Below are 15,208 nucleotides of genomic sequence, written 5' to 3' on the forward strand. Positions count from 1 at the left end.
CAATTCCCACTTATCTGGATACATATCTTGTTGAAGTTTCATATCGTCGCCTGTGAAGACGAGTGAAGAGTTCGGATCATAAAATGTTCACCCCCTCTTCGAGGGAAAGATAAAATGAAGTGTTGTAACTCATCATTAACAAGTCACGTCGTGCTAGGCGACAACTAGTTCAAGGCCTGAACGACGATACAAAGAGTTGAATTAGTTTGGAATAAAAACACGACATCACAGGAGGGTTTGAGGCAGTTACCCTCACAGAAGGGAGAACCGAGCCCATTGCTAGGAGGCCTATCGTTCAGGGGGTCCTGACAGCGGGGGGTGTTAAGTGAGGCCCCTCCCACCCCAGGTGCAGCACGGCCATGGCGCAGAGAGAGAGAGAGAGAGAGAGAGAGAGAGAGAGAGAGAGAGAGAGAGAGAGAGAGAGAGAGAGAGAGAGAGAGAGAGAGAGAGAGAGAGAGAGAGAGAGAGAGAGAGAGAGAGAGAGAGAGAGAGAGAGAGAGAGAGAGAGAGAGAGAGAGAGAGAGAGAGAGAGAGAGAGAGAGAGAGAGAGAGAGAGAGAGAGAGAGAGAGAGAGAAACTTGAATTTAGTAGATTTTCCCCGAGGCTTTCCTAAATCCTCTCGTAAAGAGCCATCCCTCCAGCCAATATCTTGCATGGCGACTAAAGCCACGCCTGGAGAGTTAAGAGGTGCTGATGAAATTAATACCTATTGTAGCATGGACAGACGATACTAGAAAGGAAGCGAGGAAACCAGAAAAAGGGAGGGAGGGAGGGAGGGAGGGAGGAAGGGAGGACAGAGACAGGAGCCATGCATTAGAAGGCATCCGTCTTGGAGTCCAAACACAATTACAGAAACACCGGTGGGTTTCAGAGAACACACACGCACAGCATCTAACCTCTCGCGGCAGTGACAGTGCATCTATGCGTGTGTCGGTGTCAGTGCTAGCGGCAGACCACAGATGGAGCGCCAGGAAGAGAGAGAGCAGCCATTAGCTAGAGTAAATAACGGTGCCATGGCGACCAATGCTAGATTGATGATTACTGAAGGGGGGTGAACAGGAACAGGGAGGAACAAGAAAAGGGTTGGATGATGGATTCAATTAGGTGAATGCTCAGTCTCCACGTCCTCTATGACGCACGCACACACACACACACACACACACAGAGCATCTCTTGATCTTTACTGCTCTGTTCTCCTGCAACAGTGTTAAAAAAGACGGCTGCCATGAAATCCCTGAATTTCCTCCGTCAGCGAAACTTGATCAGCGAGACGGATAAGAAAACAGCGTTTCAACAAAAGGCTGCCAGACGGAAGAAAACATGAGCGAAACAAAACACAACATCTTCAACTAAGCGACGACCTACAACGATAATTGGAAGACGACAACGTCTTAAAGAATATCCGCCCTCATCTGTTTGCCGTGACTTTGGCAGCCGCTGTCATCTAATGTCTTCATTCCTCCCAGCCACTGTGAGACGGTAACTCGAACCTACAGAGAGGAGACGTTGTCTGCCAGTACCGATGGCGCCCTATTCATCACCGCGACATCCATTAAGCCTGCCATATTGTCGCTTTGGGTTAGCGTCGGTACAAATTGAACTGACGCCCGAATTACGTTAATGATAGCGCTTCCTTTTCGGGATAAGATCAACAGAGCACGGTGGTGAGTGGTATGTACCGACAACGGCAGCGTAGACAACTTCAACCAATACACCGCACGGATTGGCCAACGTGTTCCCTGCATCCATGATCAGAATGTAGGTGCAATAGAAACGTTTGACAGTTAGTTGCTAGTTTGATCCCCGGCTCCTCCTAGCTCAGTGTCCAGGGGTCCCTGAGCAAGACACCAACTGCTCCAGACGAGCTGGCTGTCGCCTTGCATGGTTGACTCCGCCATCGGTGTGTGAATGCGTGGTTGAACCGTCGTAAGTTTTCTAAATGCCCTAAATGTAAATGTGTCCCCCCTATACTCAAAGATAAGTGTAAGGTCCACGCCTACCTTCTCCATGGGCAGCTGTATGGAGGCCTTGCAGTCCGTGAACTCCGCCTTGATGCTGGGCCCCTGCACCTCCGTCACCACGTACAGCAGCCTCTGGGACTCCTTCAGCATCTTGCGGTTGCTGCCGCCGAACTTGCCCAAGACGCGGTAGGCCACGTGGGAGATGGTCTCCACGGGGTTCCTCAGCGTCCGCCACAGGGCCTGGGGGCCGGGAGAAAGAGGGACGTGGGAGAGAGCAGCGGGTGGTGTCATGCTGCGCTGAGCCGAGATTCAGAGTAATTCAGCAGACGCTTTCATCTAAAGTGACTTAAAGGGTATTTTTGGATACATATGACTGAGGACCCGGTCGCTGGCGAGGCTCCCTGCACAATGGTATTCGCGGACATTGGGGTTTGACCCCACAGATCAGACGGGTCATAGGTACGTACCTCAGAAATAATTAACCATCAAATCAGGTTATCAAATGATCTGATTAGGATTGCTCAGAATTGTTGATCAGGATAGGTAAAACAATGCAAATAGCATCACCAAAAACCAGGCCATCCCCACGCCCACCCACCGCCACCCTCGGACTCCCCGGTTACCTGCATGAGCTCGGCCCGGACGGGCTGGATGTGGTCGTAGAGGAAGTCGGGCTGCAGGTTGTCCACGCAGAGCTCCAGCGTGCGCAGGCCCTGGCTGACCAGCGTCTGGGAGCCGTTGAGCGCCGACACCAGCGGGTCCATGAGCATGGGCAGGTAGGGCAGCAGGGAGCTGAGGCGCACCGGCACCGTCAGACACAGCTCCACAAACAGGTCCTTCATGTGCTGCTTGTGGAGGCCGCTCTGCAGCATGTTCAGCCCTGCCAGGGAGGAGGAGGAGGAGGAGGGCTTATCGATGACGAAGGGTCGGGAGTTATCGGCGGAGAGTGTTGGCAGGAGCAAACATTTAACAACCCGGTTTGGTATCTTTTGCTCTGATTTTAATGTAGTCTTGTTTGCTACAATGGGAGATATCGGCAGTACAAACTACATTCAAAGACAGGTGTACATCAAAACATACATTCCTCTAAAAAATAAAGATGGTTCCGATGGAAATGTCTGCCAGGTGCTTAAGGAGGTCAGTCAGGTGCTGGCTTACCTTGCAGTAGGTTTGGCAGGAGGGGCAGGAACTCCTGGTAGAGCAGGTCATGGCTGCCGCCGCCGATGGACCGGAAGAGGGCGCGCAGGAGCAGGAAGTAGTTGTAGGGCTCCTTAGCCGATTGGGCCAGCTCCATCGAGCTGTTAACGATCTTATGGAGGTGGGGCTGAAAGACAGGTAGGGACATTGTGCAAAATGTTAATAAACCACAGGCGACAAAGAATAGGATCCAGTTGGACATTGAACAACTCTTTGGGTGATGATCATTTGGTTTAGAGTTTACGACTTGCTTCCTAATCATGCAAGTGGTAAGACTTCACTCGATAGACAACTTGGGACATTATGCCCAGGAAGTGTGAACAAGTTCTTCCTCCAAGAACCAAGATTCAAGACCAAATCCAAGAGAGAACGTGATCGAGTATCCATTTTAGAAATCAAACTTTTAAAACGGGTTGTCAGCACACGCCCACCTTGAGCATCTGCTCATTTTCAGCAGCAAAGAGCGACACCGATCCAAACACCAGCTTGAAGAGCTTGAGGTAGAGGTTGGAGAGCTCCACGTTGGAGCCCATTTCTGGCAGCCTCTCCAGCAGGTACTCCACCAGGATGGTGGCGAACAGGGCTGAGGTCGACAGGTTGGCCAGGAACGAGTTGGCCACGATCTGGACACAACAAAAATATTTAAAAAAAGACAATTAAATGAAAACTGTGTTCAATCACACCCACTCTCTGATGGCACTAGCTCTGAGAAGTATCCATTATGTACTGACAAAAACATAAACACACAACAAACATTTTGGATCCCTGCAGCCACTCATTCGTCCGTTGATTCTTTACAAGATTGCTCCCGGGGGTATTGTTGTAGTCCCACCAATTTTGATTGCACGCTTTGATTTGTTTTCAGCCTCACTTGAAAGTCACTTTGAATAGAAGCGTCTGCTAAATGACCAAACGTCCTATCAACAAGGACGAATCAGCATGCCAGCTCCTCTGCCCGTTATTCCCGTGTGTGCCCCTCCCCTCACCACCGATGTACCTGCAGAGCGTAATTCTTGGAGATGCGCTCCACCATGTAGGGCACTGTGGTCTGGAAGATCTCCTTGAAGGTGAGCGGGTTCATCATGGTGAACACACCGGCAAAGTGCTCCAGCACCTCCTTCTCCTCCTTCATGCGCACCGCCTGGCAGTTGGCCACCCTGATGTACGTCTGTTGGTTGTTGGTCACCTGTACCTAGCCAGCAGGGGGATGGGGCGCTGTTACACCATGTTGGCTACTCCCCAACCCCCCCCGCAAGTGGGTGCTTTCAAGCCAATGCCAACTACCCAAAAAGAGTATCCGCTAATTATAAATAAATTATATATGTGCCAATAAATGCAACCTTTCCTTTGGCGCGTGGGCGAGATGATGGATGCATTGGCTGACCACGAGCCATGACGAAAAAATATAAAACTTTTTGCAGATTAATTACGTGCGGGAATAATATTGTGGCTGTGATTACTAGCGTTTGTTTTGATGTACGAGTTCATGCTGAGGGAAGCCAGCCTTGTTGATCAACGCATACGATTATAAATATAAATCTCTATAGGGATTTAACAGAATGATGATTTCTCTTTTTACCAAATGCGTTATAAAAACTAAAACTTTTACTGTTGATAAGAAAAAGAAAAAAAAGATCCAATGTGTAAAATCTGTACAAAAGAACTTCATCAGAACAATCTTTGATATGAGAATGTTACTCAAAATGAATTCATTTATTTTCTGCAACTCTTTTAGTGAATGTCGATGATCCGTGCCAGCTCTCTGTTGGAAGTCCTACCTGGTAGATGTCCAAGGCCTGCATGGCGTATTTGACCAGCTTGATGTAGATCTGTGTCTCTTTGGGTTGGAGTTGCTTGTTTGGAATGAACTGAGCTTCTGCAGAGGGAAAGACGAAAAAACAAAGCAGCAGATGCCAAACGTGTGAGATAGCTAGGCTTATGGAATTATCAGTGTTTATAACATTTCACTTCTCACAAAATCTACTAAGATACGATCACGACACATCCTTGCGGAAGTGGACGCAGAGCAGTGGTAGTAATCTAACCCGGTCTGTGCTCCATTTTAGGAATACAACTCGATTCATTCATTCAACACCAACAAAATGCGAGATAACAAAGTGCCAGAAGACCAAAAACAGTGGGGCTGAGAAACCATAAACAAGAAAAGATAGCCCCCATCCCTAGAGCTGAATGAACCTTATATAACACGGAACACTGAGCACGGTACCTCCGGGGGCTTTGCAGGAGGTGATGCCCCAGGTGATGGTCTTCACCCCGCACACCAGCGTCTTCACCAGGCTGCGGCAGTCCGACACCTGGAAGGTCTGCTTGTCCTCCTTGTCTCCGCCCCCCGTGCGGTCGAAGCCCGCGGAGGGGGCGGAAGGCGGGGCCGGGGGGGCCGGAGTGGAGGGCGCCGGGGCGGGCAGGGCGGGGGTGCTGGACGGGGTGGGGGTCGCCGGTACCCCCGGCAGCGCCACCGGGTCGACCACGCCCATCTCCGACTGGGGTTTGCACTTTTTGAAGATGGTGACGAGCTGGTAGCGAGCGATGGTGTGGAACTTCAGCACAAACACCTGGCGGGACACAGTGAGGTCATTGATCATCGTGTTGTTCATCTACATCGCTTTGAAACATGTAGACAAAGCAGAAATCTGATAAAAGATTTGGCTTGGTCAACCCTTAGCTTGATCCTACTTTGCTGATTTGAGTCTATCAAAAAAATATCAAAAGCCCTCGATCAACGTATTCCATCGGTTTTGTGCATCTCTTAACTTGACTGAAGTACCAGAGCTTCATATGCATGCATTTAACAGACAATGGTCTCAGCTCTAACTCAGCTCTAAGTATCAGCTCTAACTCACACACAAGCCATGTGCACACAAAACCCTCAAAAAACCCTGGTAAGCACAGCATCATCAAGCATTGCATCCTCCAGCTACCCTCCAGTCGTCGGTCTGACCAGATGATCCCGGGGGTTTACCTCCAGCATCCTCATGAGGATGTCCCGGCCGTTGCCGTTCTCCAGCTCGGACTTGGAGCGGATGCAGTCCACCAGGTTCAGCAGCAGCTTGCAGGACATGGTCTGGATGTTGCTGGGCAGCGACTCGTCGTCGATGTTCTTGGCGAAGAGCTGCACGGCCAGGGACAGGTCTGTCAGCGGCAGGTTCTGCCGGACGTGGTGCACCAGGTCGGCCAGCGTGCTGTACGCCAGCGGCCTGGACGGGGAGAGGAAGGGGAGAGGAGGGGCTTTTAAAACAACGGAGGAGGCCATGATGTTGGCAGGGTCGGACGTCTTGCGTTCTCTTTTGGATCCAAACCCGGTGTGAGGATTGTAAAAAAGAAAAATAGCACCCTTTAAAACACAAAGGCCATTCAAGAGAGCTTCACACAGGCTTGAATCGCATCTAAAAAGGACATCCATTAGAAGATAATCAAATACAATTGTATAACAAATTAGATTTTTTTAATAAGGGTACAAGAGGGTACCTCTTACATTTTACTATCAGCCTGATATACCCATTCTTACTCTTCTTCTGTGTGAAAATAAATATATAAATAAGGCTAAAAGAAAATCTATAAAAGTAGCAATCCACAAGATACCCATAATTAAAGAGAAGGTAGGCCAATTACCCAATACATAAAGCTGCAGAAGCCTGTCCTGTCCCTGTTCTTTGTAATGCCAGAGGAATAAGAGGCTCCTTTGTAGTTGATTGTGTTTCATTGTCTTTTTAGTAATACAAATGAATATCTGTTAACCAGAGAGGAGGAGGAGGAGGTAGAAGAGAAGAGGAGCACGGCATGACCGTTAAAAACAAACGCAAACCCTGGAAGGCAGCTCCAGCAGACACCGTAAGTAAGAGAAACAAGGGAAGAGGAGAAAAGGAGAAAAGAGAAAGAAAAAGTGACCGAGCAGAAGGGAGATGGGGAACAGGTGTCGGAGAGAGGTTTAAAAAGAAAAAAAAGAGAAAATAGGAGAGAGGTAAACAAGGACGGGCCGGGGGGGAGACGGGGAGGGGGCGGATCAATATGGGGTAACTGATAGTCATGCCAGGTCTCATCCTCCTGGCCGCGTTCCCCCTCTCCGCTAATTACAGGTGGCAGCTAATGTGTTGACGTGGACTGCTCAGTGGGGTCAGGTGAGGGGGGGGGGTTGTTTATCAATTTAACCATGAGAGACAGCGCCAGCACCTCCCCCTCCGGGGAAGAGAAGAGGGTGGACATGACAGAGTGGTTTTTGTTTTTTTTAGATGCAGTTGTTTGGGCCACTACAATTAGACTGATTAGCATGCTACACTGTACACGCCCAACTGACCCCGGCGGGAAATCAACCCACTCTACGTCGAGGGAGGTCGGATGGCATTGATGAGTGTAATGAGAGTTAATGGCATCCCAAACACACATATACACGCACGCAAGCTCATGTTTGGGGCAGCAGGTGCTCAGGAGGTACAGCAGGTCTTCTGGCTAACAGGAGGGAGCTGGTTCGAATCCCAGGCCCCTTCTCGTCAAACGTCGAGGTATCCCTGAGCAAGGCACCTGAGCCTGACTGCTCCCAGCGAGCTGGCGGGGTTGACAGAACTGTCTGTGAGTTAATGTGTGTCTCAATGTGTGTATGAATGGGTGATTGGGAGGCACTCAGTGGTAAGTGTTTTGAGGGGCCACTGGCTAGAAAAGCATTATATGAATGCAGTCCGTTTGACAAGCAAACTTACCGTAGAGTCTCGCGAGCGGTGTAGCCGGATCCGATCAGGATGGACTCGTCAAACAGTTTGTCCATGCAAGGTATGAACTCTGAAAAATTGAAAGTACTTTTAAAGAAAGGAGTCACTCTCAAAAGGCCCTTTGGGTTTCAAAGTTTTCCAGGAGTAATGAATGAGAAGTGAGCTTTTCATTGTGTGCGTTTCATTATTATTATGTCATACATGGGCAAGAAGTTACTTTTGTTCTTTCTTTTGGTTTTGCAAACTTTATCCATGCATAAATAAATAACTGTAAAGAGTGGCCAGACAGTTATGAGCTTTTAATTAATGCATTGGGAAAACATCATAATTTTATAATTGGATACCTCTCGTTTGTGTGTTTGTACGTGACATGTTTCAACAAGTGCAAGCAAGATCTACAGCTACACAAGACAGTCAAGATGGTGTGTGTGTGTCTCTCCCTCTCTCCATCCATGCGTTTGTTGGCGCACGTGCATGTGTCTCTGACTTTCTGAATCTCTCTCGCTGTGTGTGCGTGTGTGTGTGTGTGTGTGTGTGTGTGCACAACGTACGGCTGCGCAGGTCGGTGGTGAGGATGTGCTTGGCGGCGATGAGCAGCTCCTTGCGGAGGTGGGCGGTTTCCGGGGGACAGTTGGCCAGCAGTTGCAGCATGCCCTTCACCATCTGCTGGGAGTACTTCCCCACAAGGTCCTGGTAGAGCAGGCACACACACACACGATAACATATACACACAGGGAGATGACACACACACACACACACATACACACACACCCGGAGGGAGAGCAACACACACACCCGGAGGGAGAGCAACACACACACACGCACACAATACCAAGACATTAGTTTGAACGTCCCAAACGTATGATGAATGCAGTGAACAGTGAAGAGGCGAGAGAGGGTGTTTAAACAGGGATTCATGTCAGACCAGTATCAGACGCCATCAGCCGTCAGACCGTGTACCTGGTAGATGCGGATGATGTAGGCCAGGAAGGACAGGGTCTTGATCTGGGCTGCGATGAAGTCAGCGTACAGCTCCTTGTTGTACAGCTTGTGTTGCCTGCAGCGAGACACACACACACACACACACACACACACACAGTTAACACACACCCAATGTACACACCCCCTCCTTCCCGTGGGGTCCGAGGTGACTTCAGCACCGGTTGACGACAAACAGCTCTCTTGTTCGCTGAAGCCGTTTGCTTAATCAATTCAGCTTCATTTCCTTTGTGTTTTCGAACACCCGACCCAGCCCCCCCCCCACCCTCCTCCCCCTCCGAGCCTCCTCCCACCCAGGAACCACGTCCCGCAAGGACAACTCGGACCGCTTCGACAGGCCCCCCCTCCCCATACACCAAATACTTGCACTTTGTCAAGACAAAATTGCCAGGCGAAAAAAAACATAAATGGACTTAAATAGAATCACCAAGTAAAATGTATTACGGTGAAATGAAACACAATTTTCAAGGTTGGAAAGAAAAAGGAAAATTGGTTAGGAGACGGAATCAAATTCCAGACACACTACGCTTCTCTGAAAAAATGGCACACAGCAGAAACGCTGAAGTCCAAACGTGCTCAGACAGAAGCAAGAGGAAAAACCTACTGAGGAAAGGGCATACCATGTACACACACATAGGGACAACAATATAAGAATGAAGATTAAGAAGTAAAGACGGAAAACTTTGGACACAGCCCAGACATGTTTGAGTACATTACATGCGCACACACACACACAAACACACATGCACATACCTGGCTTGAGGAGAGACCTGCAGCATGATGGTGTTCATGATGAGGGGGACGAACTCGGACACCACGTTGTGTATGTTCAGTTTGTAGAGCTGGGGAGGGCAGAGCAAAGCAATCAGCAAATAATAAATGCAATCAATGCATTATTACCTAAAATATTGCGTCAGGGATAATAAAAAACATCCACACTCTTATTTCACTGCAGTAGTGCATTGTACAGGAATAACATCGTCTTAAAATGTCTTATCTTTTCATCCAAAAAAAATAACATTCACCATTCAGCAATTTTCTACTGAATTATGAAAATGAAATTCTTTTGTGGATCAGCTTTCATATAATGCCGAGTCCTGGATCCACAATGAACCTTCATAGCGCTGCCAAAACAGTGCGTGAAGTGATGTACTGTTACCATGGTTACTACGGTGCACGTTCACCCAGAGAAACCCTGTTCATTTTGGCTTTCAACAGCGGCAGAGGGAAGTGGCGGCACCCACCTGGTACATCAGCACCACGATGATGGGCAGCTCCGCCAGCACCTTGAGAGACAGCGAGCCCCGCGGGATGATGGTGTGCTAGGAGAGAAGGCGTGAAACAGGAAATGAGTCCCAAACTAAAAGGGTGTTTTGGTGGTGAGGGTTGGGCTGCCCGGCCTCTACCACCAGATAAATACATAACACGATTTATGAGTCCACGAATGTAAGTAATACACAATAGAGGGAATTAAATAACCTGCGTGCTCCACTGGCCTTCAGTGAATAACAAGGTTTTTTTAGTTGTGCGTGTGTTTTTCTCTTTCTTTTTGAAGACAATAACCTTCAGCCACGGCACTTGTTTTCAGAGCGTGGTAGGATGGAACGCTACTCCCCTCTAGTGGTACCACTACTGTTGTTGAGCAGGATTACACTTCAAGTACAGTACATGTATGTACACATTAGGAATTAAACCTCATGGTCCATGTTTGGGAATTCGACTATAACCTCTACGTCTTCTCAATGATTTTTAGAACAGCGCTGTAACTAAATACATACTTTAAATGAATACACGTGATATTGTGACTTATTCTTACCGTTCTCGTCTCGCTGTCCTCCCTCTCAGGGGTGGTCTTCACCAGAACCGAGGTGATCATGCCCACCATCTCTGGGGAGGGCACCGTGTTCTCCGCGATCACTTGAGGGTTCTCAAAGTACCGGGCCTGTCAACGAGGGAAGACGGTGAGAGAGAGTCAGTTAAATGACATTTGCCATTCTGAACTATTCACACATATGTGCTTGATGACAGCTAACCCAGAAAACAGACAAAACAATAAACAACGTCCGCAAATGTCCATGCAATGTCCAGTCCTCATTTAACAATGGTGTTCATTTTTACCAGCACTGTTCATGTTAACTACGGTATTGGTGTTTATGTTCATGTTAACTGAGATGTATACATTATTGGACAGGGTTAGGGTTAACCCTCACAACGAACCCTATGAAATTGCTATATAATAATTATTATTACTGGATAACTAATGTTAATTAATGTTCCCTCATTGTAAAGCGTTAGGCATTACCCTAGATCTAACGTCAATATTTCCACATCGACTAATGCTTACAATGCATTTCAGGAATGTGACACTGTGGAACAAAACATTGGATGGACTTACAACAACTTTTGGTAGGTCTTTGTAGATCTGCTTCACAAAGTCTAGAAAGTGATGAATCTGAGAAGGGACAATCATGGCAAAAGTGTTAACGCATTAAATCCTTTTCCCCCCGAATGGTGCCTCAAAACTTGTAAACCATCCCCTCAGGACCCAAATTACAGCACAATGCAGCATAAATAGTAATGTAAAGGAATATATAGAAATGGAGTATTACGGTATGTGAGTCTTGACTTGCCTCGGGAGAAATGGGCGGGCGAAACTGCTTGTGGAGCTCAATGATAATGCGGAGACAGATCAATACATTCTCCTCACTTTCAATCTGCAAGAAAGCAAAAATTCATGCTTTAATACATTCAGAACCAGATCATGAGCATTACAAGGTCATGAGCGTTAAATGTGAAAATACTAGAATGGACCACTTTAGAGCAGTCCAACTACACAGTTTTATAACACAATAATAAAAAGGAAATAAGGTTGGAATAACTATGAAAGTTAACACCAATCGTTTTGAATACCAAAAGGTATTTCTAAGAGCTGCTGGGCGAGCAGGAGTTGTGCCGTTGTCATGCTGCTCTTGGAAAAGGTGTGTCTCTTACCTCCAGGAAGCGGAACATGACAGACAGGACGTTTTTGGTGTGCGGTCGGAGGTGCTCATTGGTCGGGATGCGGTGAATGATCTCCAACACGAGTTTCCTCAGTTGCTGAAAAACATCAAAAGTCCAACCGTTTTGTTTTTGGTATTCTCATCGATCCTTTTCTATGACAAAAATCTTGTTTTTTTTCCCCCAAAAAGTACGGTCAGTGAATTGAACAGCTATTATTTAAGGGTAATTTGTTTGAAATAGCTTGGCTATTCGTCAGCCATTAGCGACTGAAAGGTGCTGTACAAATAGCTGTTTCGAGGTGACTCCGCCAGATATAAGACCACTTCAGGCTGATTGATGACCAATCAGGGCATCCTTTCCTTGATTTGTTATCGACAGCTGGGTCAAATGGAAACAATTCTCAATGGCAGAGAGAGATATGTTTCAGATTGTTAAGTTTCAAAATAGTGCTCTCTTCTGCTCACTCTCTTTAAAACACTCGGATCTTGACCTTTAGGTCCAGGAATATTACACTGGATGTGGAGAGCAACGCCTACCTGTGTGGGTTTTTCCTGCAGAAACTGCACCTCTCCGTCCTGTAGAAAGGTGAGGAAGCGAGGGATGATGTGCTCCAAGAAGGTGGAGTACTGCGGCGAAGACGTCACGTTCTGCAGGGGAAAGAACCAAATCCACAACGTGATCAAACTACATCTCTGATAACCTCTACGACACCTTCCAAGGCAACAATCCCTCAAAGGTTGTTTTGATGAAAAGGTTGCACAGCTTTGAATGTGTTACACCTTTTCAAATCATTATGATCACTGTCACGGTTGAAATTTAAAAGCATAAATTAAAGAGGATAGTTTTATTCTTTATAAACTAGAACCGTGATGGCTGCAGTGAAAAGTGCACTGCGGGTGTAAATATATAGATGTTCATGTTATACATGCGTCTACATTCCATCTTCTGAAAGCCATTCTTCTACCTGTACACTCACTGACAACAACATCGCCAAACCATCCATTCGGGCAGAAATTGACAGTAAAACGTATCAAACTCACCTCAAAGTTCTCGCTGACCTCCTGCATCATCTTGAGCTTGGTCTCATCCGCTGATTGGTTGGGGACATAGTGTGGGTGGCAATTAGTCAACACATGGTTGTGAAAGGCTTGCAGTTTCTACAGCTTGACTAACCAGTGGGGCGCTCAGATCTTATCAGTTTTACTTTCACCGCCCAGAGTTTTTTTAAAGAGTACATCAACAGCACGCATACAAACACCCAAACGGTCATTCTCTCAGTCACGCACATGTACTCTTTATCTGGGCTAAAGGGTATCGCTCTCATCACATTGCCCCAACACCAAAAAGTCTATCAACTACATGTCTTTAAAACAATTGAACTCACGTGTGTTCGTCTCCGTTAGTGCAGCTACGAACTGCAGGTACTTCTTCATTAACGTGGTTTGGTCCACCACAGTGGGGCTTGGGGCAGGCACGAATGCCATGGTGCCGGCCGGGAGAGACATGGCTGCGATGGGGGTGCGTGCAGACCCACCGATCTTATAAGAATTGCATGCACGCTGCATACAAAGAGGAAATAGTCAACGTTGGAAAGTATTTTTAAACCGGCGCATACATCAGCGTGATTGTGAAAACGAAAGAAACTTTTCTATTGATGAACGAATAACCATTGATAATGTATTTGTGTAAACATGTAAATGGAAGTAGTTTTAACAAATCATGGATAAACAAACAGGGAAAGAAGACAAACATAGCATTACATTGCGGGCGCATTGTGATGATGTCATTAAAAGCGGCTAGCTATTTTGTGCAGAGCACAATTCCCTTTATGAATTACATTTACAGACTTCTAACTTCAAAAGTCATTCCATTCAAAATCGATTGCAATGTTGACAAAATGTACGATCAATAACATAAAGAGAACACGTATGTTTGCAGTATTCTTCTGAATAACACAAACAGCTAACGAGTTATGCTAATATGCTACTGATGCTTTCCTCAAAGAAAGAAAGCGCTCGGAACACATTGCAATCGTTATCAAATAGACAAGCAAAGTTTTAGCTTTATTCAAATATGAAAATAAATGCATACTCAAGACAAATGGCCCCATATTATGGAATATGATATATCATATTCCATAATATGGGGCCATTTGTCTTGAGTATGCATTTATTTTCATGAATTCATGATTTTTATTTTCATTTATTTGAATGCTATATATAGCATTCAAAATATTTAGTTAATATGAAAAATCTCAAACTGGACTCACCGTGCAGCACCACAGACAGGATGCCGTCTCTCTGTATCCGTCGCGTCGCTACACAATGTAGTGAATGACGACTAGAAAAACACATATTTTCCTCCCTAAACTCATTAAACTTGTTTCAGATTAAATATATGCGGTTAAAGTAACTTTATTGACATAAATGTATAAGATCAACCAACATTATTGATTTAAAGCAATTAAATATATGTTTTTTCGTCATTATAGTGCCAGCGGAAGGATACACGGTAAAATGAGGTGGTTATAAGACCATCGTTTTCGATGGTCTTAGTAGCTACAGTGATCCTATTGGCTACGATACTTCTTGGCTGATTCCATATCCCGCCTATTCCAAGACTGGCATTTGTGAAGGCTGCAGGTGTCTTGTGAGGAGAATATAATGGTATCACACAGGCATAACTTCATTACAGTTTTTCTCAGTCGCTTTGGTACATTTCTCAGATCAGAATTGAAATTTGCAAAACAGTAATTGCATTTCTCAAAACAATTCGTACAAATAGCAAAACACCATGGATTTCATGCAAAAGCCAGTCTCGTGCTGAAAATCCTTAGTTCGTTTCTCAAATATCTCTGTCAATGAACATGTCAGTGCCATCACAATGACAAGTCCTTGTGTCATTGTGTACGAATAAGACAGTCAAATTGCTTAGTCATGTTGTCAATTTAACAGTGTACTCTGGAGGGATGTTCTGATGTAAACTATGGCTAAAGTTCTGAAGACAATTATTGTAAATTGTAAGTTACACCAGTGTGTGTGGGAGATTGATTGCAAGAGACTGGACAAGATTCACATTTACGCTTTGACTGTTTGTACTGTAATTCGTTGACAGACCATGTCATTACTAGAAATATGAACATAGGAAAATTTCCTTAGGGTAAACTGTAAATGCGTTGCTGCATGAATTACAGTGCAGTCTTCCTACATCTCCTGACGTTCCTGTCTGTTGGGCCACAAATTCCATTGTCAGACAATGTAACATTGTGTTGTGCTCCAGCTATATATATACTTGCCAGTTCATGGTTCAGGAGATGCACCTTTGAGCTAT

At 46.1% G+C, this 15,208-nt stretch overlaps 1 protein-coding gene across 1 annotated transcript in view; it reads right to left on the reverse strand.

Annotated features, from left to right (window-relative positions):
* trrap (transformation/transcription domain-associated protein) overlaps positions 1-14,191 on the reverse strand; it is a 121,286-nt gene extending 107,095 nt beyond the window's left edge. Inside the window, exons 1-21 of the mRNA XM_056576640.1 lie at positions 14,148-14,191; positions 13,263-13,437; positions 12,919-12,968; positions 12,415-12,525; positions 11,870-11,974; positions 11,509-11,592; positions 11,274-11,330; positions 10,695-10,820; positions 10,123-10,200; positions 9,632-9,720; positions 8,840-8,936; positions 8,431-8,569; positions 7,871-7,949; positions 6,139-6,373; positions 5,386-5,731; positions 4,937-5,034; positions 4,156-4,350; positions 3,590-3,781; positions 3,120-3,285; positions 2,585-2,841; positions 2,001-2,201 (exon numbers count right to left, since the gene is read on the reverse strand). Coding sequence (XP_056432615.1) covers positions 2,001-2,201; positions 2,585-2,841; positions 3,120-3,285; positions 3,590-3,781; positions 4,156-4,350; positions 4,937-5,034; positions 5,386-5,731; positions 6,139-6,373; positions 7,871-7,949; positions 8,431-8,569; positions 8,840-8,936; positions 9,632-9,720; positions 10,123-10,200; positions 10,695-10,820; positions 11,274-11,330; positions 11,509-11,592; positions 11,870-11,974; positions 12,415-12,525; positions 12,919-12,968; positions 13,263-13,383 — 2,826 coding nt within the window. The 5' untranslated portion in view covers positions 13,384-13,437; positions 14,148-14,191. The remainder of the gene's footprint in view (positions 1-2,000; positions 2,202-2,584; positions 2,842-3,119; positions 3,286-3,589; positions 3,782-4,155; positions 4,351-4,936; positions 5,035-5,385; positions 5,732-6,138; positions 6,374-7,870; positions 7,950-8,430; positions 8,570-8,839; positions 8,937-9,631; positions 9,721-10,122; positions 10,201-10,694; positions 10,821-11,273; positions 11,331-11,508; positions 11,593-11,869; positions 11,975-12,414; positions 12,526-12,918; positions 12,969-13,262; positions 13,438-14,147) is intronic.
* Between the last annotated feature and the right edge of the window lie 1,017 nt (positions 14,192-15,208).

This window comes from Gadus chalcogrammus, chromosome 18 (genome assembly GCF_026213295.1).
Source record: "Gadus chalcogrammus isolate NIFS_2021 chromosome 18, NIFS_Gcha_1.0, whole genome shotgun sequence".
Classification (NCBI taxonomy): domain Eukaryota; kingdom Metazoa; phylum Chordata; class Actinopteri; order Gadiformes; family Gadidae; genus Gadus; species Gadus chalcogrammus.